At 40.1% G+C, this 25,077-nt stretch overlaps 1 protein-coding gene across 5 annotated transcripts in view; it reads left to right on the top strand.

Annotated features, from left to right (window-relative positions):
* Positions 1 to 25,077, top strand: part of FARP1 (FERM, ARH/RhoGEF and pleckstrin domain protein 1) — a 145,914-nt gene that overhangs the window by 102,685 nt on the left and 18,152 nt on the right. For 2 of the 5 annotated variants that reach the window (XM_069970692.1, XM_069970693.1), the window contains exons 10-14: positions 1,020 to 1,183; positions 7,222 to 7,290; positions 8,446 to 8,521; positions 12,081 to 12,315; positions 17,853 to 17,894. In XM_069970692.1, the coding sequence (XP_069826793.1) occupies positions 1,020 to 1,183; positions 7,222 to 7,290; positions 8,446 to 8,521; positions 12,081 to 12,315; positions 17,853 to 17,894 (586 nt within the window). The remainder of the gene's footprint in view (positions 1 to 1,019; positions 1,184 to 7,221; positions 7,291 to 8,445; positions 8,522 to 12,080; positions 12,316 to 17,852; positions 17,895 to 25,077) is intronic. The other 3 variants (XM_069970694.1, XM_069970695.1, XM_069970696.1) reach the window with 3 other exon arrangements.

Consider the following 25,077-nt stretch of genomic DNA (forward strand, 5'->3'; position numbering starts at 1 on the left):
CTGCTCCACAATGCTTTATATAGCCACTGTATATTTTACATAAGGAAGAAGTGCCGTGAAAAATCTTTAGTAAAGTATTGTATTGCCCCCCAAAAGTTATACAAATCGCCAATATACACTTATTACGGGAAATGCACATAAAGCGATTTTTTTTCCCTGCACTTACTACTGCATCAAGGCTTCACTTCCTGGATAAAATGGTGATGTCACGACCCGACTCCCAGAGCTGTGCGGGCTGTGGCTGCTGGAGAGGATGTTGCAGTAGTAAGTGCAGGGATAAAAACAAGCTTTATAAGCAATTCCTGTAATAAGTGTATATTGGGCCGGACGACTTTAAAACTAGGATCCAACCTTTTACGTCCATCCAACCTTTTATGTTGATAACACTTAGTCGGCTTTGCCTCGCTCGTCATGGTTTGATCATTTTGGTAAATTTAGTGCAGTGTTTGTATAAAGGTAAATGTGTGTAAACTACGACATGATAGTAGCACAAATCAATGTTCTTGATTATTAAATATGAGATAACTTAAAGGGGTATACCCATCTGAGACACTTGGCCTATTCACAGGATATGGGATCCACAACTTATCCTCAGATCAAGCACTACCTTACCTCTTTGTCTTGTTCCTGGCTGCAAGAGGTGGTTGGGTAGCTTAAAACAGCAAAAAACAGAGAGTTATGCAATTTGTTTAATTTATATTAAATTTACTAAAAGTTGTACAAAATGCTTAGCCCAACAGCCACACAGTTTACGTGACCCCATGAGTTATGTGGACTGCATAGCTTGCTGGCTTACATCATTTGTGCAACTTTCATTAATGTCAAATCCTGTAACTTGCCACATTCATCTATTTTCAGCTTCCTGACCACCTCCAGTGGCTGGGAACAGGCCAGAGAATCTAAAGATTGGTGTGGGTCCCATATCCTATGGTGTGCCACAAGTATCCCAGTTGCATACCCCTTTAATGTCATGTCATCTTATTTTCTCAATTGATCATTACTCTCATTTTTGTGTTTAGAGTTCTTACCAGGATACTTTGGAATTCATGATGGCGAGTCGGGATTTCTGTAAATCATTCTGGAAAATATGTGTTGAGTACCATGCCTTTTTCAGGCTCTTTGAGGAACCCAAACCAAAGCCAAAGCCAGTTCTTTTCAGTCGAGGTTCTTCTTTTAGATTCAGGTAAGGACTTTGCATTTTAATTTGGCTTTGTATTGTATTTAAAAGACCTAAATGTTGCCATAGGTTGTTGATCAAGGCCGTATCTAGAGTCAGTGATGATTTTGTTACTTACTTTACATGCACCTTTTTGTTGGTCCCGTTTTACTGTTTGCTAAACCTGAACATTATGGCTGTAGTCATTCACACTGCTCACCCTTCCCCCTGCATTTGATGGATGTTTGACCATTACGGTTACACTCATTAGAAACCATTGCATTTGTGCAATTACGTTAGTCTCTGACTATTACAATTATTTTTATGCATGGCCAACTTATCTCTAACCACTATAAACAATACCTACTTTGAACATTTTGGGCAGATCTGTGTTCACATTAAAACAAATTATAACAATGGTGTGTACACCAGCCTAGACATATGAACATCCAATTAGTCTGATTAACATAAGAATGCTTAATGCTTCTTTTCACTGCACACATTATTGGGGTGTTACAGAGCCATCCATGGCCACCGCCTTACCATAGAAACAATTATTCATTTATGTGACAAACACAAGACAAATCCATCAACAGCATGTTATCCACAGCAAGAAAATACAAAAAGCAAAATAAAAAAGTGATCTTATATAAATGAAAATATGCTAGATTAAGTACTGTATGATGACAGGATCAATATTACAAAAAAAATGTTTTCACACAAAGCACTTTTCTCTTATAAACCCACTGGAGCAAAGAAGCAGAAGAAAAAAGGGTGTGCCAAGAAAAGCACCCTGAAGGCAAACTTTGAGAAGAGAACTTACAATCACACTATGCTCAAAATATGGTGGTTATTCTCACACAGCTTCTTTACACGGGTCAAACGTTTTGAGATGTTTTTGAGCCATTTGCGATAGGTAACTCGCAATGGTCTGTTAAAAAAAAACAAAAAAAAACACCAACCACTTGCAACAGACTCATTTTCTCCAGTTCTTTTAACTCCTTATCTACTATGGATCAAATAAGAATAAGCGAGCGGTAACACCGTTTCTTCTTGTGGCTTATAAAAAAGTACATGTAGTACTTACAAGATAGCATTTAAGAGTGAATATAATAGATCAAGTGGGAATGCAGCAGGTCATAACCAACTCAACACTGAGTTTTGCCCATTTTTTACCTTCTTCCAATACTGTCCTGGTAGAAAGAGGAGAAAGCCAGGGTTGGCCTGGATAGTGTGTGCCATGGTGTATTTACTTTTAATCTGTAATGTTCCTCATTGTTTGCTGTCTTATTGTCAGTACAATAAAGAAGAGCTCCAGGGAGTAATGAGCAAGTGAACAGTGTTTGGTGTAATGTGGAAACACAGCTCCCAGCTAGTTACCTGTTACCTGCAAGTGGCTCATAAACCTCAAGATGTTTTCCTCAGAAAAGATGATGTGTTAGATTAAATGGATGGGTGTCATTTTTCTATAGAATCTTTATATTACTATATAATGATATAACTGAGAACTGCTCTTAATGCATACATATCCCTATAAAGTATAACCACACTATTTGGAGCTTAGTGGCATTGGGCTTCTTTTTTGAGTTTTATTAGCACCCACTTCTAGTTGCCATTCCACTGATTCATCAGACAACTGGACAGCCACCAATGCTGGAGAATGCTCCAGTCAATGCCCTATTGATAACTATGTAGTAGTCACCTCCCCCTTGACAGCCTATGGATTTATTTTCAGTTTGACTGTCATGGGGGCAGTCGCCTCTGCTCAAGGGATAAACCTGTGCGTGCTTCTGGTTTAGAACTGAGCATTAGTGACTTACTAGATAAGTCTAGTCCCTAATTATCATATCGGGCGCTAAAACTAATGCCACCAATACATAACATGGATGAATCGCTAGATGAATCACACTACATCATAGGTCCTTTTCAGCAACATGATACATTGTGTCAGCATGGCTATAGATTGTCTAATATATGGCTTGGTTGTCCCGCTTGGTTGAATCATCATTTACAGACAAGAGCAGTGTCCTGTTGAAGTAGCAGAGGGTCAGTGTTTAATCAGTACTGTCACACGCCTCCAGCTAGTACTTGTAAAATCGCTACATAAACCTGATACGTTGTTCTGAAGACAGAGAACAAGGCTCTATTTTATATCCTCTCCCCCAGGCAAATTGTACTACTTGCAAGTACTTGAAAGGAGTCTGATTCATTGTGACAGAATGGCACAAACTTTGTCTCCAGAGACCTTCCAAATAAATCATATTAGCTTAAGGAATGCCATTGTTACAGCAGTTACACATATTTACTGCAAGAGCAATGTTTAAGATTTATTTAAAGGGGTTTTGCAGTGCATAAGCTTTAATGGCCTGCTCTTAGGATAAACCATCAATGTTTAATTGCTGAATCATGGGGTTGTAGCACTGGAGCGCCACTACGACTCATTTTTTAAATGGCCACAGCTCCTGTACTTGTGATACAGTCACACTGGTATGGTGCTCAACAGACCCTTCAATGTACTGATAAAGGATAGGCCATCAGTGTACATGTCCCCTAAAATCTGTTCAAGAGTCTATACAATCTGCTTCATGTAAGATTTATTGGGGTCACATATTGGGGTGCAGCCTGAATGTATTCTGTTGTGTATTCAGCAGGGTAACAGGGTTATTTCTTAGAGACTGTATTTCATGTTGATGCAATAATATTTAGTTGCTGGAGATTTTTGTTTTGTTCTTGTTTTTAAAGTTAGAATTTTGCTGAATTTTGACAAGAGTAACAAAAGAGCCAGGTGCAAACAGGAAATGCAATTGTCAATGTAACCTATGATGAGCAAGAAAGTTAACATCTACATTTTGTGTTGCAACAGTGTACTTGAAAACAAACATGTCTATGTCTTAAAGGGCCAGGCTCCAAACCAGTGGTATAACCAGCAAGGAGAGAATAGTGAGTAGCTAAGGGGAGGAAAAAGAAGTAACAAAAGGGACTGAGTGAATTTTCACTGGGCTATTAGAGTCTGGAATTCCATAGTATCAGTAAACTGGTCCCAGTAATACCAATGTGGAAGAAGGGGGTTAAGCAGTTGTATAAGTGAGCCGTCAGGTCTTCCATGTGCTTCACATCTTCAACCTTGAGCAACCAAAGGGAAATGAAAGGATGGTCAGGGCCGTGCCATAAGGCAGGAATACATGCCCTTGCAGCATTAATGCAGTACAGAGTGGCGCTATGGCTTAAGTGGCATTTTCGAGATGTTCAGGTGGAAGAAAATAGGGGTAAAGGGTACCTGTTCGTGTGTGAAAGTGGAGGCTAATCGCCATACTTGCCTCCAGAAAGGTATTAGCTCAGGGTAACTCCAGAAGATGTGTAGGAGAGTGCCCTCCTCACTGCAGTTCCTTCAACATAGTGGTGATACATCAGGAAAGATCCTGTGAACTCGAGTGGGAAGACAATACCATCGGGTTAATACTTTACACCCCACTTCACACAAGCAGAGATGGAACAAATGTGGATAAGGGTGAGCACCCTCAAAGTCTGAGATGCAGACAAGGAGAGACTCTAGTCCGCTTCGCAAGCGGCGAGGAATGGGGAGTTAGGATGCCTTGGTGGTGGAGAGCCCAACCTGGCATATAGAAGAGAGAGCAAATGGCCTATCAGGCCTGAGCCCACACAGCGAGTCAAAAGGAAATTAGGAAGCGAACGAAAAAAGGAGGAGATGTAAGAGAAGATAAATGATGAGGAACACCAGAGGACAGGGGTCTGAAAGGTCAGAGGGACAGCCATGAGCAAGCCTGAAGGAGAGTTGCCTGCCTTGGACCATTTACAAAAAGTCTAATCTTCCATCCCAGGAGTGAAAGTGCGTTACAGAGAATAGGAAACAGCAGGGATGGATGGGGTGCTAAAAAAGCCAGATGCTGGGTGTTTGATATATTTTTAGCATGGGGAAATTCTGTACAGAGATTGTAGTAACTCATATTGATCCCTATCCCTCACAATGTTTTGTAGTGTGGGATAAAATCCATGCAAACATTGGGGGACATAGAGTACATGCAGCTGTTATCCTTGGTGGCATTTGATCTCAGGACTCAACACTGGATAAAAAAAACCTGGCTAACCTCTGTGCCCCCCACAACATAGCTATCAGCTTCTGGTCGTCTCCATGTCATGCTGCTGTTACTGCTGCAGCTTCTAATGGGCTCAGATGTTAGCTCCTCCTATAGGAAACAGACAGGGAGCGTGACATCACAGGAAGTAAAGAAAACACAGGCATGTGTGGTCATGTGACTGAGAACACAATAAGTGCTTTTTATAAAAAAATGAAAGTTTATATAGAACATATAACACTCACAGAAGTCAATGCAATGCTAGTTTATTGAACAATCCTGGACAACCCTTTTAACAAAAACAGGCCAGCTGACCTGAGTAAAGGCTGTTAGATAATAAAAGACAAGGCTACACAAAGATATATTTTACATGTATGAATGGTCTTCAGGGGACATTGCAAATTTTTTGTCTTAAAACACTGATTCCCTATCCACTGGATTATGGATTATTGATAAACTGGCATCCCCACCATACATGCAAAAGGGTCCCTTTCTCAGATACACTGATGAGGCATATGTATGTGCTGAAAGTGGACACTGGTACCGACAGAAACACAACTTATACTTATTTCCAACAGGTTATTCTTAAAGCATGTGAGATTGTACTTAATTTGTTCGTAGTCCAACTGCATCCAAGTCATCTGGCAAAGCAGAATATCCTAGATTGGTAAATGATAGTAATCACATAGAAAAGATACACAGCAAGATGGAGACCCAGACAGATGTTTCAGTAGCATTGCTTTGATTAGTATAGGGATTGGAAGAGGATTTTAGGTTTATGAATGAACAGAATTGGTCATATGACAACCAGGATAGCAGCCTGCCCAGTCTGAAGAGAGGGTATAAAAGCTTCAAATAAACTCCTTAGATTACCATCCTAAGAATTGAGAAGTGTTCATTGTTTGTCAGGTTGTTGTGTAGAGGGGTAAAGCTGGCCATACACCTTCAATAACCTTTTATTGAACGATTGTTTGGCTGTCGGTTATCTTTCCCACCCGCCGCACGTCCTTCCCATACACAGGAACATTCAGCACTGTAGAGGGTTCCTGCATACTCTATGGGCATATGAGGAGGGGGGCAAGCAGAAGCAAGAGCACTCTGACTGACTGCAGATTCTGTCAGAAGATAGGGTCCGCAGAAGTCAGCATAGGGGGCTCAAAGAATAACCTCTGCTTCACAGAGCCATGATGAAACCAGCTGAGCAGCCAGGTGAGAAGTCATGCATAGTGGTACCGTCTTTTAAATCAAGAAGGTCCATTGCCTCTCATATTTGGGTGGCCAATACTGTCCCGAACTGCATCCGTAACATTGCCCCAGTGGTGTCTTTATATTATCCCATGAGTTGCATAATATACATTAAATTATAGATATACAGTGGTGCCTTGGATTACGAGCATAATTCGTTCTGGGACTGTGCTTGTAATCCAAATCCACTCTTAAACCAAAGCAAATTTTCCCATAAGAAATCATAGAAATGCAGACAATTGGTTTCACATCCCAAAAATAATGATTTATTATTCTGAATAACATGTAAAACAAATGAAACATTCAGAAACAGTAATGGGGAGGATAGGAAACACAAAGGCTGACAGAGACTGCAGGGAGCATGGAGGAATGAGCAGGACAGATGTGGGCACAGTATAGCAGCAGTCTCTGTCCGGGGAGAGAGGGGTTACAGCTATGAAGAGATTACCTCCACAGTCCTGTCCCCTGACGTAAGCCCCAGCCAGAAGTGGATCTGCTATGATTTGGAAGGTGAGAGAGACTTCCTGGGTCAGAGTACAGTGCTGTAGACCCCGCTATGCAGACCATGCCCCTCCCCCACTCCACCTCCCACCCAGTACAGGGAGCTCTTAAACCAAAGCAATGCTCCTAAGCCAAGTCATAATTTTGAAACACTGAGCTCTTAAACCAAAACGCTTTTAAACCAAGTTACCACTGTATATCTTATTTTTTTTATTTATTTATTAGTGGCCGAACACAAAAGCAAGTTTTGGATTATGTGAAGGAAGGAGGACACAAAAAAGTACAGTTTGAGAGGTAAGGAATTCTCCTTTTTACCTTTTTAGTATAAGGTAACTGTTTTGCCTGAGCTGTTTTTAACAGCATTTAGTGATAAGCTTTATAGTAAGTCCCCATGGATGTAGGTAACAATAGACAGGAGGTGTCCCATTGACATAAAAGGTAAAGATGTCTGGGCATGCTCTGTGACCTTTCCAGAGGTCATTTTACAAGGAGGGGGATGCTGAGCTGTGATTATGTACTGTCTTTTCTATCCACTGATGTAACACTTTACTGTGTTGCTGTACAAATCACTTTCTAGGAGCCCCCTCATTATCACAGACAAACAATGACATTCCCTTTAAGAGGTTTAAAATACTGTATGGATGGTACTGAATAACTAGGGATAATACAGTGCAGCAGAAACTGATAATCCGGAACAGACTGCATATCACTGTTGAATTGAATAGTTACCTTTCAGTGTACTATTGTAGCTCTTTTACTGTTTTATATGTAATCATTTAGCTGGGAATTTATCATTACTGTGCCGGGCATATACCAGGGAAAAGGTGCAGATTTTTGTGCAAACCTAAATCTGTTTCTTTTCCCCAACGTACACCCTGCTTACCTGATGGGTTTGCAGGGGGACGCGGCAAGGTGGGGAGGAGGCCTCCACCCATGCCTGATATATCACTATGAGGTGTAAATCATGGCAAAATTTCTGCACTGCTTGATTGTGTGGCAGACACAGATCCTGACAGGCTTTCTCCTCTGGCATGGGGGCATGGCTTTTTATGTAAGGCTACGTTCACACGTAGCAAAAGTGGCGTAATGCCGCTATCATCCCTGTCATAATGTCTATGGGAGGCTTGCACGCCTTCTCTATCAGTGCTAAAGAATGAACATGTTCGTTCTTCAGTGCGGAGAGAGGAGCCGCATTCTCTGTCGCGGAATGCCGCCACTTTTGCTGCGTGTGAATGTAGCCTAAGACAGGCGTATGGGTAATAATAATAATTATAATAATGCTTTAATTTGTATAGCGCGCACAGCACTTTACCTATGTGTATGTTTACCTATCTTTATAGGCATGTCTTGATAAATGTCCTCCTTTTTATGTTGCCCTTGGACAGTTGAAGAGTTATTAAGTGCAGTACAATTGTCATTTGTTAACGTTTTTGTGTATTTTTCCTGTAGGAAGCACAGCAAACTTTGTTCCATAAGAAGTTTATCTACCCCCTCATCTGATCAGATTTTAGAGGTGCCAAAACAAGTTAGTAATCCAGTTCATGGCTTCTCATTCCAGTTTGTTTGTTAAACTGTACCTGTCGTTATAACTTTCAAAATCTAAATCAACAGTAGGTGGGATATAAAGAAAGTTTACATTCATTATTTTTTTAAGTTATCATGAGTGCTCAAATGACCAGGAAAACACAGCACTTATTGTGTTTAGACCCTTTTTTTTTTTCCTCTTCGGCAAAGAGTCTTAACACAGGAAGTCCCATGTTTCCCAGGCCATCTAAGCGTTAACGGAGAAGGCAATCATGTGATTGATGGACACATTGGACAAATTGACTTTATTGGTCATGTGCACATAGTGTGGCAGAAATTCAGGTGGGAAAGAAAGGGGTTTGTGCTGCAGGTAATGGTGTGAACTACAGTATATTCCCTGTATATTCCCTATTATGATGAACAATACAGCCTACCACATAAGATTCCCTTTATTATTTAGGAAAAACAAATATTTTTAAAGGGGTTGTCTGTTATTGTTACCGTGTTAATAAAACTACTCATTGCAAAATGAAGAGTTATATGCATTCTAACGTACTTTCTTGTAAAATTATGCAACCTTTTTAATGTTTTTTAAAGCAAGGATATTGAATCTTTGATCCTCCAGCTGTTGCAAAATATAATTACCTTAATGCCAGGACAGCCAAAGCAAAGAAATAATTTCAGGCAGGGTTGGCGGGAAGATGATAAAGAAAGTATGCTTACCAGATCTCGTGCCAACAGTTTCCCGCATTGCCAGGCTCCTGTACCCCGTCACATGTCATTTTCACTCGGCTTCAGTATACGTCAATACTTGGCTGAAAAGTCATGAAAGGGTGGGATTTAGCCTGCTAAGCCAATCAGTGACTGAAGCGGGTCCTGTCCCAGTCACTGATTGACTGAACAGGCATCCATCAGCCGGGTTGTGACGTATCAGGAGGAGAGATATAAAGACTGTCAGCGGGGGTCCAGGAGTGGGATGCAGTGCTGCGCTTGCACCACAACAATTAATAAACATACGTTATTTATTATGTTCCCCCCGACCCTCTTCCCCCGCTGGACTTCTACTTTAAACACAGTAATATTATATCCTGAATAAGAGTATTATATCTCACATAATCGATGGCTGTCCAGTGACTGGAATGGAGATGGTTATGTATAGAACTTATTTACTACAGATGACTGACTTTTTCTTATTATCCCTTTCATTTATAATTTACAAACATTAAAAGCATTGTCACATACACACAATATGTGACATGGATTCCATTGCAAGGGCTTAATCTATTTCCACTCAATCTTGCACTCACTGTATTCTCAGGTGGCATATTAAGCATAAATCACACCCCAACACAGTCCATGCACCTCCAAACACACACTGCCACCACCTTTAAAATAATAAAAAGTGAAAGCACACAGTCGCCCCAAAACACTGCTCACCAGAACTCACAGGGTTAAACATTCTAACCAAAGGCTACGGATTCTTACAGCATACAAGGACCAAACTTGTTAACGTTTTAAAGGACAACTGCGGCATCAGCAAAAAAAAAAAAATAAATAGACAATAACAGACACAGATTCCATACTCAATATACCTCCTAAGTTGATCGCCATTCAAAAAACCTGCCGGCAGCGATCCCCGTCAACCTATCTGCGTCTTCATCTTCTTCCTCACTTCCGGGGTCCCACGGCATGAATGAGACTGAAAGGCTGCCGATGTGCGTTTACACCGGCAGCCTTTTCATTGGCTGGATCACATCACATAGCCAATCAGAGCTGAGCAAGCTGGAAGCTTGGCGGCGGGAGAAGAGGACGGGGTCGATAGTAAATTTATAAGTGTTTTTTTTTTGTTTTTTTTTTACTTCCGGGGGGGGATTCTGAAGAAAAGAGGCGGAACAGCTCCAGGCAGGTGACTAACACACATTACAAAGTTATATAACTTTGTAATGTGTGCTAGTGAAGGGGAAAGAAAATGCCGGAGTTGCCCTTTAAGCTTTAAAAGACATAAGGTACAATACTTACAAAAATAAAGATAAAATAAGATGATATACATACAAGAACAGTCATAAAATTAAAGGGGAGCAATAAGCAGAAACTTAAAATAGTTTGCTGCCTTTCCAAGTTTTAGGAGGAATCATGGATTGCAGCTCAGTCAGACTGACCCCCTGCACTGTGACAGTTTTTTTCTGTTGCAGCCATATTTTATAGTCAAAACTCAGTTCATTAGGGTAATTAGTTGTTGCTGATTGGGTGATTATGTGATAATGGGGAAGGACCAGGGACACCTCATTGCATATGTCCCTTGATTTAACCATTGTACTTTGGTTGGGGTATGCTGTGGTTTAGGGCCCTATTCCACCGGACGATTATCGTTCGCATAATCGTTAACTATTAACTATCTCAAACTACCACTATTGCGAAAGACCTGAAAAAGTTCGCAAATACAATCATAAGTAACGTTTATTGTTCCATGGAAATGAGTGATCATTTTTTCTTTGCTATTGCGTTCGTATCAAGTCGTTACGATTAAAACGATATGTAACATGCATAACTTTTATATTATGAGATGGCTTGTAAAAAATTCAAACCATTGTTAACAAATATATGTTCCTTACAATCGCTCCATTCCAATGCTTATAACGCTTTTATCCTTTGGTATATGGGGCTGTGTGAGGTGTCATTTTTTGCACCATGATGTGTTCTTTCTATCGGTACCTTGATGGCACATATGCAACTTTTTGATCGCTTTTTATTATAATTTTTCTGGATTTGATGCAACCAAAAAATGTGCAAATTTTTTTGCGCTTAAGCCGTTTACCGTGCGAGATCAGGAATGTGATAAATAGTTCGGGCAATTACGCACGCGGCGATACCAAACATGTTTATTTATTTATTTTTATTTATAACATGGGAAAAGCGGGGTGATTCAAACTTTTATTAGTGGAGGTTTTTTTTTTTTTTTTACTAATATTAACACTTTTTTTTTTTACTTTTACACTTATACTAGAAGCCCCCCTGGGGGACTTCTAGTATAAGCACACTGATCTCTCATTGATCTATGCTGTATATTGTAATACAGCATAGATCGATGAGATAGGCACTCGATTGCTTTCGGCTGCTGCAGCCGGAAGCATCCAAGTGCCGAGTCGGGGGGGAGACAATCTCCGCCACTAGACCACCAGGGATCGGGCTGCAAAAGTAATCAGCTGCAGATGTCAACTTTGACAGCTGCATCTGATTACTTTATTAGCGGGCACGGCGATCGGACTGTGCTCGCTAATAGCCGCGGTACTGGGCTACATGCAGTGGATAGAAGTAGATAGAACTCCATGTCATAAGTCACACTTGGAGATAACCTGCTACCACCAGCCCCAATAAACCCTGCCTAGTATTTCCTGACCAGAGTCCCTCAATAAACCAGGCTTCCTGACCAGAGTTCATGATGTTTGCATGAGCCAATGTTTAATGAGTGGAATACACATAACAGTCTGGAGTTCTTGGAATGTATAGAACACACTTTCATTACAAGCATAAAAAATGTTGCTTTATTTTTTTTCCTACAGCAGAGTCCTAAGATAATTCTGCAGAGTTCTCAACCTGATGAGATACAAACCTTCACGTCATGCAAAGAAGAGAAGTTGGTTACTGAGGTGCTAGTACAACATAAAAGTCCATCTCCCAAGAAAGCACCTTTGGAGAAGAGAACAAAGGAAGGAGCACATTTGATAATTGATGGGGAAGAAACAGCCAAAGACCATATACAGCTGAATATGAAGAACGCACACCAGCCAAGCACAGGTCCAGCATCCCGGGCTGCTCATGGCAGCAGTAACTCAATTCCTTACATTGACTCCAGTGATGTAGATAGCGAATATGATATTCACAGAGCTCTTTTAATACGCTCGCAATCCCAAACAAATGACAAGGATGAGGGTGGTTTTCATTGTAATGGAATCTATAGAACAGATGATTATCCTAAACATTCCAAATTAAAGCACCAAATGTCATCTGTTCGGTCATCTTCTAATATTATTGAAGAATACATTGATGATGACTCGGCTGGTTTGTCTTTTTATACTGGCAACAGCCCTAAAATGCCCAGACATAGCTCTTTGATAGATGAAATGTTTAGTGGCCCTAGTAGCCGTAGTCCTTTTGCTAGTCCGTTGTCACCTAGAAGCAAGGGATCAAGTCCAAATATGAGTTTTAACAGGAGTGGGTCTCCAAAATTAGTTTCCGAAAATGTATACAATAATAATGGGGCTAGAATTGCAGATAATGGTAATAGCTGTGAGTATGAATATGCACAGTATGACACACCTTTAGAAAGGCCACATATTCAGAAACTAAAGAGTGGTTACCGCAACCATTCTGATACTGATCCTTTTATCTTGAGTCAGATGGCCTCAACTCCTATAGCAGAACATAGAGCTGAAGAGCAGAGGTTAGCTCATCTTTCCAAAATGGCTGCCCTTGAAGCTAAGATGGTGTCAAATGGAGTTTTCGAGAGTAGGCAGTCTAAATACAGTCCAATTTTACGATCTTCTGTGAAAGTTGAAGAACACTTGGGAGGTGTACCAATAAATGATGGATCCACTAGTAGTGGTAGTGACTCAAGCGATACGGATTCAGATATAGGCGACTCTTTTAGTCACCCACTCGTTTATGGAAACCCAATAGTGTTGAATTCATCACCAATGCCTAGAAATAACTACTCATTTGGTAGCCTTCAACTGGAAGAGTATGCTGAGGAGGTAAATGATGAGGACACTGTCCTTAGTTTTAGTGATGAAGATGGTGCCCATGTTTTCAGTTGCTAGATGGTTAGCAGTCTGTAGTTTAGTAAAGCCATGCATGTGATACAGTTGCTTTATACTGTTGTGGAGCTTTTTAGGCCTAGTTTGCACTTTATGTTTAAATGTTTGTAGGAATCTTTTTCAAAGTGTTTGGAAGTGTATAACTGAGTAATAATAATTTAATACATTTTGTAGATTTTATCCTGTATGGATGTGCATTTTCATTGATATGGATTTTTATTCATTGATGTAGACTAGAGGTATTTGAAATGGACTCTATGGAAAAACATTAGGTGTTGAGCTAAAATTGCACTAAATAATTCATGATACAGCCTTTTTTAGAATATGACATTCCACACCATGCATTATTAGGGTTATTGTAGAGAACCAGTGTAGAAGATGGTAATCAAGCCTTAGTGTACAATAAGCCATAAATGACCAACTTTCTTGTTTATATTTGATGTTGAATATACTTCTCTGTTTGCAGTGCCTACTAAACTCTATGAAGAGTTGTATACATGGCCATGATAAATGGTAGAAATCTTAGAAAACTTTGTTTTCATTTTCTCCTTCTGTTAGAGGTTTGTGCAGAATAGCTCTATTATTTTATACCTTGGTGGATTTTTGGTAGGTAGATTATAGTGTACTAACAATACTTGCATTATTTCTGCTGTCTTAAAGCATTTTATATTCTACAGACTGAAACCATATTATGTTTTTTTGGATTATACGTTCTTTCAAAAAGCAATGGTCAGATCTGGTTGTGAATAACCAGGTCTAGGTACCTTGGCATTATCCATTGCTCATACACACTGACAGCAGTAATGGAGTTGGCATTGTGTGCAATTATTTAACTAAATGTTAAGTATAGTTGTGTAGCCCGCATACAAGATAGTGTTTTATTGTCAGAACAGCCAGACACGTTCTAACTAGATGAGCTTTTAAATTCTTTTTATCTCTCATCTATTAGTCATGTCAGATGTTAGACTATTACATATTCCACAGTATGAAATATACAGTGAAATGTTAGATTATCAGTCCGTCCACATCTAAATGCTATTTTAGACTTGTAATATTAAAAAATAGTACTTTCTCTTTTAAAGGGGTACTCCAGCGGGAAGGCATTTTTTCCTGGGATCGGGGAGGAGGTGGCTGAGGAAAACGACGTCCACTCACCTCCCCGGTTCCAGCGGCGGTCCAGCCGCTTCCTGGTGTTTGCCCGTGACGTGACGTCTCCGGTCCGCTCAGCCAGTCAGTGACGGAGGCGGGATCCGTTTCAAGTCCGCTCAGATCCCGCTCAGATCTGGCCCACGTCAGACACCAGGAAGCGCCCGGGGACCGGAGCGCCGCAATGCGGGACCCGCCGCTGGAACCGGGGAGGTGAGTGGATGTCGTTTCCCTCAGCCACCCCCTCCCCGGTCCCAGGGAAAAAATGCCCCCCGCTGGAGTACCCCTTTAAGCCTGGAAAGGCTGAATGATGTTTTTATGGAGGCTTTTATCTTATTCTTGATGTAGGATCCTATGGGACTTATGATGAGAAAAAAGTGCCAACTGTATCTGGCAGTATATTAACAGTCTTTTTCAGGACATATATAGCATATGTTTCTATACTGTAAGTTGCACCTACTTCAACTTTAATCATTTCTTTTTATTAAGCATACTTTGGGTATGTTCTCAGTTATACAGGCCTTTCCCAAAATGGTCAAATTCCCATAATGATATGTCGAAAGTTTTGATCACTGGGGTCTTGGTCTTAAGACCCCCACCGATCTCTACATAGAATCAGGAGAAGCACTTGGCTAAGGTCTTTTTCCATCACTTCCTGCTTTTCCTGTCTTTCTGTCCATTGTAAGTCTGAAGCCCGTCTTATGCAACAAGATGATTAAAGCAGCAAATGGGAGAGACAAGCTCTCATACACACACTTCTGTTCCTGTCAAGTGATCTGTAGGGGTCTGAGCACCCAGCACTAGAGAGATGTGAACTTCAAGTACTTTTGGGCCCGGACAAACCCGAACTTTCTGCATTTGATTACCGGTGGCTGAAGAAGTTGGATGCATCTTTAGGATATCCTGGAAAATATGGATACAGCCTATGTTTTTCAGACAGCCTTAGGGCTGCATCCAACTTCTTCAGCCACCGATAATTATCAAATGACGAGAGATTCTGTTTGGACAACCCGAATGTACTCTAAAAATCTTTGACGTGGGTTGGTATTTGAGATGAGTGAACTTAAAGTGACAGTGGTACATAACAAAGGTCTTGCATACAGTAAATTTCTTTTCTTGTTTACTCAAGTATTTAAGAACATTAGAATAACCTAAAATTTATTACAATTACATTTTTATCAGAAAAAATTTAAACTGGAAAAATTTGAAACTCACTATCACTCTGCATCAAGTCGTACTAAGTTATGTAGCCAGTGTATAAGTAAAATATTCACAACGTATGTATGGGAGCTCCTCGGCAGGATACTGATGTATTAGTGAGGGTGCCTTCTAGTCAACATAGTCCTTTGCTTAAGATTACCCATTAAAGGGGTAGTGTGGTGTTCAACATTTATTCATTAAATAACACACATTACAAAGTTATACAACTTTGTAATGTGTGTTATTTAAGTGAATGTCCCCCTTCCCTTTGTTCCCCCCACCCTGGAAGTGTGATGCCGTTTACTCACCGAATCACTGTCGACCCCGGCCGCCATCTTGGGTCGAACACGTCATCTTCAGGAGAGCAGCCAGACCGCTCCAGCACCTCCCTCATGCCGGCCCCCCTCTAGCGTGTCATCAGCTGCACAGCCGCGATTGGCTGAGCATAGTTATAGTTATGCTTAGCCAATCGCGGCTGAGCAGCTGATGACGCGTTGGAGGGGAGGCGGCATAAGAGAGGGCTAGAGCGGGTCGGCCGGCCTCCTGAAGATGATGTGTTCGACCCAAGATGGTGGCCGAGGTCGACAGTGATTCGGTCTGTATACGGCATCACACTTCCGGGGGGGGCGGGGGGGGACACGGGGAAGGGGGCCATACTTTTAAATAACACACATTACAAAGATAAATACCTTTTTAATGTGTGTCATTTAGTGAATAAATGTTGAACACCGCACTACCCCTTTAAATAAGGGTAAGTAACAATACCCAGTCATACTGCTAGGCTTAGTATGAGGGTCCATATTTTATTTAGCCACATAATTCATGTGATTAACTGTGAATGGAATAGTATATATTTAGGTTTTTATTTCTATTTTCTGTTATGTTTTTTTTAATTTTTCTTGCTTGTTTTGGTGCTCTCTCATATACAAACAGTAGAATAAATAGTTAATTTCGCCTGATCTGATGCTGGTGTTAAATCACCGTTCTGATTTAAAAAAAAGTACACATAGCTTAAAGGAGACAGATGGTTACCATTGGCTGCCTTGGATTTCTACCATTTCTGATCTTCAGTCACTTAAACAACTATAACTTTTTATACTGTTATGGATCGCAAAGAAAACTAATGGTTAGAATTTCAAAAGCTTTGGTCTTCATAAATCCATCAGCTATATAATTATTTCTTCACACATTAATGCTATTTCTTAATTTGCAGAATGTAAAGTGAATTAGGGTATATAAGTAAACAGCCAAGTGCACATTAAAAAAACAAAACAAACGACAGCGTCTCAGTGGTAGCCATTTAATTACGTATCCAAACTAAGATTTGCTACACCCAAATTTAATAAAATGTCTGTTGATTTGTTTAGTTTTGTAAAACTTGTTCCAAATCCTTTGAGAGGTCTCAAATGAGACAGTCCAGAGGCCTTCCAGACATCTTTGGGTAATCGGAACACTGAGAAATTGCACTGCTTTTACTAGACTGCTTTTACAGACTAAATAAATCAATGATGGAGTCATTAGATTCAGATTTGGCAAATCTTACTGTAGATGTGCTTTTTTTGCCTCAAGATTAACTTTTTTTTTTTAGGCTTTATATATCCCAAAGCATAAGAAAATAGCTATTTTTATTTGGTATGGGTTGTCTGCTTCCATTACGGCGTTCCAGTTTAGCACCTCATGAAGCTTCTGATGCAGTTTGTGCAGTGCTATGTCTGTTACACAGTAACCCAGGACTTAATATGTAATACACCCCCTCTCCTCTTCCTTGAGCTTGCCTACTAAATACACTATTTTAACTTTGATGCAGAGAAATCTGCAGACTGCACTAACATGAAACACACAGCTGATGTGAATATGTGTCTGAGGTTTGTTTGCCTTTTTCCCTACTTTCTAAACCACCTCCCGTGACACTAATTTTCTTGTAATTTACTACTCTGGGAAAGACATTCTCATTTTTGTCATTTGTTAACAAATATTAAGAAAGAAATGTGCTAATGTTGCATTGTAAGCATTGCTTTTGTCAGCATGTATCCTATGATGTGGAAGGGGGCTGCTGTCTTCATCTTCCAGCATGTTTTATCCTGTACCTTACATTTTTCTTGGTCCTGTTTTGATGTTTCTTTTCTTTGGATTATCCTTATATGCGTAAAGATGTCTTTCTTTTCATAACAGTGATCCAGCCTTGCGTGGATTATAATGGGAGCATATCAGCAGGTTAGAAGCTAGAACTGAATAATACTTCCCTTATTTCTCCTAGATGTGTTCATTACAACCTGTTTCATCTTGGCATGAACTAATGTGACATATTGTGTACACTACAATGCCAGCAGTCTACAAATATGTGAGACTAGGCCTGGGCTGAAGACCAGATTTTATATCTATTGTCTATGCAACAAGAATTAAAAAATTTTATTCTGCTGGTTTGTTCAGTAAAAGTCAGTTGTGTATGACAAATCCATGTTCATCGGATCACTGTTGGCTAGGAATGATGTCTTATACAATGGGCTGTATGTGTGGCTTTGGTTTAACATTGGTCTCTTTACTGGTAAAAGTTAAAGATGCCAGTGTTATTCCACAGACTGCTAATTACTATGTGTAAGAATATGACATGAAAGCATGAGGGTGCACTTACTGCCTATATACTGCTCGGCTTGGTGCATTACTATGCATGTGATACATTACTTTCCTGCGCTCATGGCAGGAGCGTTACCTACTTTAAATCTACTGTACAACTGTCATTTGCTTGTCTATTCTTTTTGTCAACCCGCTGACCAACTGTGGTGACAACATAGTCACTGGTAAGATGTGTGATGTACCATTGATCACTGCCTATTGTACCATATTTTTCTGTACAGATTTTTTTTTTTAAAGATGAACCTGCGTCTTTCTTTCTTTCTTTCTTTCTTTCTTTCTTTCTTTCTTTCTTTCTTTCTTTCTTTCTTTTTTTCTTTCTATCTCTCTCTGCAGATTCTTTATACAGTCTTCTGTGTTTCTGTGTGGAGGCATTTAGCAGGATTTTCCTTACCCTTGTGGAATATAGCCAGATTACAGATTCCCTTTTCCTAAAGAGGATTCATATCTCTCATATCAAATAATGCATAATGCTAGAGTATACCATCCTTTTATGATTGGTGGGGGCAGACCTCTGGAAACCCCAATGATCCTGCGAATAAGAGGCTGTAGTGCATTTAGCATTGGGTCCCTTTTTTCCCTGCCTGATGGTACTACCATCCACCCAGCATTGCAATCAGCCACATTTATTTGCCATCTCTTATAAAGTGATGGCATATACTAGTTATATATCATTATAGACTTCATCATAGAATTCCTCCTTTCAAGCATTTCATTGTTAAGTTGCAAATCTAGTTAAATATAGTGGGGGTGCATGCTACTTCTTTTATAGTATGTTCTATAAGGATAATGCCCCTATTCCACAGGTCGTTTAGAGGAGCAAACGAGCGCTCTCAGCGCTCGTTTGCTCCTCGTTCCCTGATCGCTGCCGCGAGTGGGTGAGTGCGGGAGGGGGCGGGGGGGCTGCCCGGGGGATCGCTGATCGTCCAGGCAGCGCATAGGATATAGCAGCGTCTGCTGCCGATGCTCTTATTCAACGGAGCGACGGCAGCAGATCGCTGCTATATCAGTCACTTGTTTTTCAACATGTTGAAAAACAAGCGACTGCAACAATCAGCCGACATGAACGATGTCGGCTGATCGTTGCACTCTATTCCACCGGACGATTATCGTCCGTAGCGGCCTATATCGGCCGAATACGAACTATAATCGTTACGTGGAATAGGGCCTTAATGCTAGGAAACATTGTCATACACTACTTTGACCTGTTCACTAAATTAAGGTTGGCTTTCCACATTAAGGCCAGCTCACCTTTCAGTTACAATACCCCCTTGGTTTAGGCTTTGTTCACACTTCCATTACTTCATTTTCATCAGGTTTCTGTTGCATTTAGAAAAGGGTTCATGCTGTTCATTAGTCATGATTTGCGTGAAAAATAAAAACCTTGAAACCAGCATGAACAGAGCCTCTCACAAATGTGTACTTTTTAATTATCTATTTTAGATGGCTGTTTGTTGCAATTTGATATTTTTATTTTTGTTATCTTAAAGGTTGACTATCATTTTTAACTTTTGATGTGTCATAATGACATGTCTTGGTGAATTCCTGATACTTGGGGATCATGGTGCTGAGAACTCCACTCATTTCTGAGATGAATGGGAAAAATGCTGAACGAAGTGTTGTGCCCCTTCGCTTTTGATGGGGTAGTCCTTTGAGAGCAAGCATGTGGTTTAGACATTATGAATCTGTGCACTGCACACTTGGCTCCCCAAGGATAGCCAAATATCAGAACCGAGGAGGCACAGCTCAGCTCTCATTTGAACCCTTCTGCTTTGTTTTAGCAGTCGTGGTTGTCTCAACACAGGGACCCCCAATAATCAAAATGACATGACATGACAAGTTTGTAAAAATTATATTTATCCTTTAAGATGTCCATTACTTAAGATAACTGTCAGGCCAATGCTTAATCGACAGCTATAGCTCTCTACACTACATGCACAAGCATGCTTACCTACATAAAGGGGTTTTCAATTAGCAAAGAATAGTAGCACTGGCTTCTCTTACTAGAATAAGGTTAGATTTGTTGAAATGCAACATGCCTTTTTGTCCCCTGACATTTGTTCTTGGAGGAAAGTAAGGACATCCCCATTCATGTTAGCTAGCTGGTCCAGCCAACTTTCATCTGATGTCTAGGGGCACCCATGTATACAGTAAAGCTTATCACTCCAAACCAAGAGCTTTTTTTTTTCCTAGCAGGAAAATACAGACGCCAGTTTAGATGTGTAGAGTAGTTTAAGGGGTATACAGAATACTGTTTGTGAAGCATAATGCATGTTTTATATTGTTTTTTTACATTTCTAGATTTGAAAAGGTATAATACACTGTCACAGCATTGCCTGACAGTCTTGTCTTTGAAAGTGTTGGTGCAAGGGTGATCTCTCAGTAAAGCTTCATAGCACCACATTCATTATTTTCCAGTTCTTTGCATGAAACTTCTTGCAGTCAGGAGTGAATGTTTTCTATGTATCTACATAGGGTAGTTTTCTTTACTTTCCAGTATTTGTGATATTTTCATTTCAGCATTTCACTGTAATACTGTTCTCTAGAATTAATAAAACCGACACATTATTTGTGTCATCTCTTAAGTGTCATCTGAATATTGTGTTTTAGTTTTAGAAGTAAATATATGTCCATATCTTTACATATACTGTATGAGCAGATCAGGATACTTTAGAGACTATTTAGGTTACATGCACACATCTTTCTTTTGTTGTGCAACCAACTGGTGCTATCCTAATGGCAACCTGTCACCACTCCTGACTGGTCTGTTTGATTAAATACATGCATTTCCCATGAAATAACAATTCTGGATAACCTATTTTTATAGCTCTTTGCCATGCCATTCTTTTTGTTCTTGGGGCTTATTCCTACACCCTGAAAAGTATGGGCCCTACTAACGGTAAAGCCCTGTAAGGGTGCGTTCACACGTACAGGAACTGCAGCAGATTTGATGGTGCAGATTCAAAGCAAATCAATTCTAGGCCATCAAATCTGCTGCAGATCTAAATCTGCGCCATCAAATCTGCTGTAGATCTGCTGCAGATCCTGTACGTGTGAGCGCACCCTAATGGAATATTTCCCCATCCGGGATGATAAATTAATCTCTGCAGCATTGTAGTGACAGAACCTTAGATATTCAAACTGTTTCCCCACTCCCGGCATGATATTGTTACATCATTCTGGGAAACGTTCCATTACAGAGCTTTACAGCCCGTAATTTATGGGACGTGGGAATAAGCCCTTACTAGAAACGTTTGACTGGGGTGCACAGCACGTTTGACTCTGGCACAGCACAGAGCTATGAAAAATAGGTGCTCCAGAATTGCTATTCTATGGCATTGCATGTGTTTGCTGAAACAGACAGGCCAGAAGTGTTGATGAGTGACCTTTAAATTAACAAGGTTTAAAAAAAAAAAAAAAAAAAGACAACCTCTATCCTGTAGGAGATTTGTGGTGCTGTGGCCACTTTTTTCTAATCTTGGACAACCTTTTTATACTTGTTTATTTATGTACTTTTAAAGTTCACATTATAATTATTTCGTCACATTTCAGTACATTTGCCTCATACCACTAATTCATTATTACAAAGGCAACATTGGGTTAAAGATTCTAAACACATAAAATAAGTGTCCCAGATACTTCTCTCTTAATCTCTTCCATTCCTAAAGTAATCACAACTATAAAATTATATAAATGTGTTTTTCTATAGAGGTCTCATAAGAATAACCCTTTTAACCACCACTTCCCAACATCCAAATGCAGAATGTTCTGCCAGCAGTAAGAGACGAATAACACTGAAGTGCTCCCTTGTCCGTGCCCCTCTCAGATTGTACTATGCAATTTATGTCACCAATGGCACAGCAAACTCACTGCTGCTCCTTTCCAACATGGCACTTGGGGCCTGTCATGCTTCTCTCCATTCTTGACCATTAATGGGAAAACCCCTTTTTAATCCCTTCCAACTTTTTTCTAAATACACTAGTGTGTCACTGCTTGAACTTTGTGTTGTAGTTAAAGACCCATGATGTGCAGTTCTGTCCCCAATTACCTCCTCTTTTTCCTCGGACCATCAAACTCTTAAGCCCCCAGGTAAGTATTATTGTGGGTTAAGAGTATGATGTTTAGTACAGGCATATTTGATGGCAGCTGCAGCCATTTACATGGATTGTTAATGTTTACACTGTTTTGCGGATGAAATTCCTGTTGCAAAATGTGTACAGATATTTACAATCGCATGCCAAACTCATGACTAATGTTGATCAAACCTGTCAAAATGTTCGGGTTTTGCAACGTTATGTGAACATAAGCGCTCTGCGTTTGATTCTCTGTGGTTGCAGAAGTTGGGTGCTGCCCAAGGGGCTGCCAGTAAAACATGGGAACAGCCTATGGCTCCCTAGGGGAGCATCCAACTTCTGCAGCCGCGGGGAATCAATGTTTAGATAACATTGCAGAACCAAAACATTTTGACAGTTTTGCTCAATAGTACTGATGAATGCATACCTTTGGGCACATGCAGCTGCTATGTACTCTATCTCCATACCTTAAGTGTAGTTGCTGCTGCTGAAACTTAATTTTCTGTTTTGGATGGAGTTGCCTGTCCATGCTAAGAAAAAAAACTGGCTTTTTAGCTTATACAATAACTTTGTCTAGCAGACAGGATCTTCACAGGGGCTATCTGGGCTTAGACAAACTTTGTCGCTTTCTTCCAGAAACAGAACTGCTATGGTCTTCAATGGAACAATCAACCAAATTGAAGTGAATGGAGCTACATTGTAATTTTACATGCAACTTGAGGACAACATGGTGCTATTTTTTGCTAGAAATTGGCTGCTTTTTCTAATTCTGGATAACCCCTTTAACCAGTTAAAGTTTTTGCATTTGGAAAAACTTAAGACATGTCAGACGTCTTAAAGTTTTAATCATTTTGGGTCTGAGTGTTCAGATCTTGACTGTTCATCAGATATCATCAAGAAAGGGTATGTGCACACTACAGAATCTGCACGGAGACTTCAAGCAGTCTCCACCGTGCGGCCTCCACTTGAAGTTCCTCCCATAGACTCAATAATATTCATCGGCGAATTCCGTCAACATGTCAATTCTTTGGGCAGACAGCGAAATTTGCCAGCGAATATCATTGAGTCTATGGGACATGCAGAACTTCAAGCCGAGGCCGCATGGCGGAATCCATTTGAAGTCTCTGTGCCTATTCCGTAGTGTGCACATAGCCAAAAGCAGCAGTAGCATATTTCAATTCCCAGCTGGCCACAGTCTCCTTCCAGCTGCACTGAAAATTTTCGACATATGTTTATTAGAAACCATCCAGTGCACTTGGATGGAGATTGTGGACAACCAGGGAGTGAAGCACACTACCGCTTGCTTCTCCCAGTGATATCGGATAAGGCCTGAACACTTGCAGTATTTAAAACTTTTCACATGCCTATCTGACATGTCCAAAGTATTTCTGAATGACAACGCGAGACACTTAAAGCAGTGGTTGCAGTAAGCATTTATCTCACACTTCTTTTATGCCCCTTTTGGTTTCAATTTTTTTTTCTTTTTAAAAGCAAAACTGTATGTCATAACAGAGATGTATAAACCCCTGATAATGTTTCCTGCACGTGGTTTGTCTGGCATTGCAGCTCAGCTGTATTGTAGTGAATGGGGCTGAGCTATAATGCCAAAATGCCAAACACAACCAGTAAGTGTGGTGCTGTTTTTTTGTCTTCTTTTATTATAAAGAAACCAGCTATTTCTTTTCTAATCCTGGATAAACCTTGTAACACTCTACATAAACTACTAAGCCCCAAAGCCACAATATACTTCTAGCAACCTTTATTTAGGCTTTTCTTATTCTTAATGACTTTAATAGTCCAATCACACGTATTGATTTGGAATATGCTGTGGTTTTTCAGCACAGCATGTCGGATTTCAGGAGTGGATTTTGCAAACCTTTGTTTTTTTTAATGCCTTGATTTTTTTTTCTTAATTATTAAATTAAATCCACAGCAGCTTATTCCCACATTTGGAACAGATTGTCCACTAGCAGACCTGACCTGTCCAACACCCTCCCCCCTTCCCGATGCTGTACATTTGTTCTGTATTTGTCCAGTGCAAGCACAAAGTATGCAGTCATTACACTTAGAATGTAACACGTTTTCCATGAACGGGTATTTTAGGCTTTCTGCTAAGTGCACTCATGGTTTCCATTTTACATCTCCAAAAACATGATGTGCCATTTGTTTACTGCCATTGCTTTTCATCTGCACATTTCTTTTCACTGAGTGTAGACTAGCTGTGCTAGGATTTCTGTCACAAGCATTCAATGGAGCATGAATGGAATGACGGCAAAAGGTATAAAACGTCTGTTGTGTGTAGTACTGGTAATGTAGTTTATTCAGCCCTGTCACTTTGTGTTGAATGCTATGAAGTTTTGTATGATAGAAAGCCTCTTCTGTTTAGATCCTTTGTAGCAACTGTGTATTAAGTAGTTCTCTGCAGCTCCATTACTATTGTATAGTATGTTTCACGTAATGGCATGGTACTAAAAAGCCATTGGATTATCTGTGAAAACTTATTAGTAGCTTCAACTTTTTTTTTTTTTTTGCAAATTGGTAAATGTTACATTGGATAGTCATAGATGCATACTGGAAAAGAAATGCTATGCTTTGATATTGTGGAGCTTTCTACATAGAAAGATTATAGCTTCTATTTAGACTATATTATTATATTATTTTTTTTTTTATATATTTATTATTTTGAAAAATTA

This window comes from Dendropsophus ebraccatus, chromosome 5, assembly GCF_027789765.1.
Source record: "Dendropsophus ebraccatus isolate aDenEbr1 chromosome 5, aDenEbr1.pat, whole genome shotgun sequence".
Taxonomy (NCBI): Eukaryota; Metazoa; Chordata; class Amphibia; order Anura; family Hylidae; genus Dendropsophus; species Dendropsophus ebraccatus.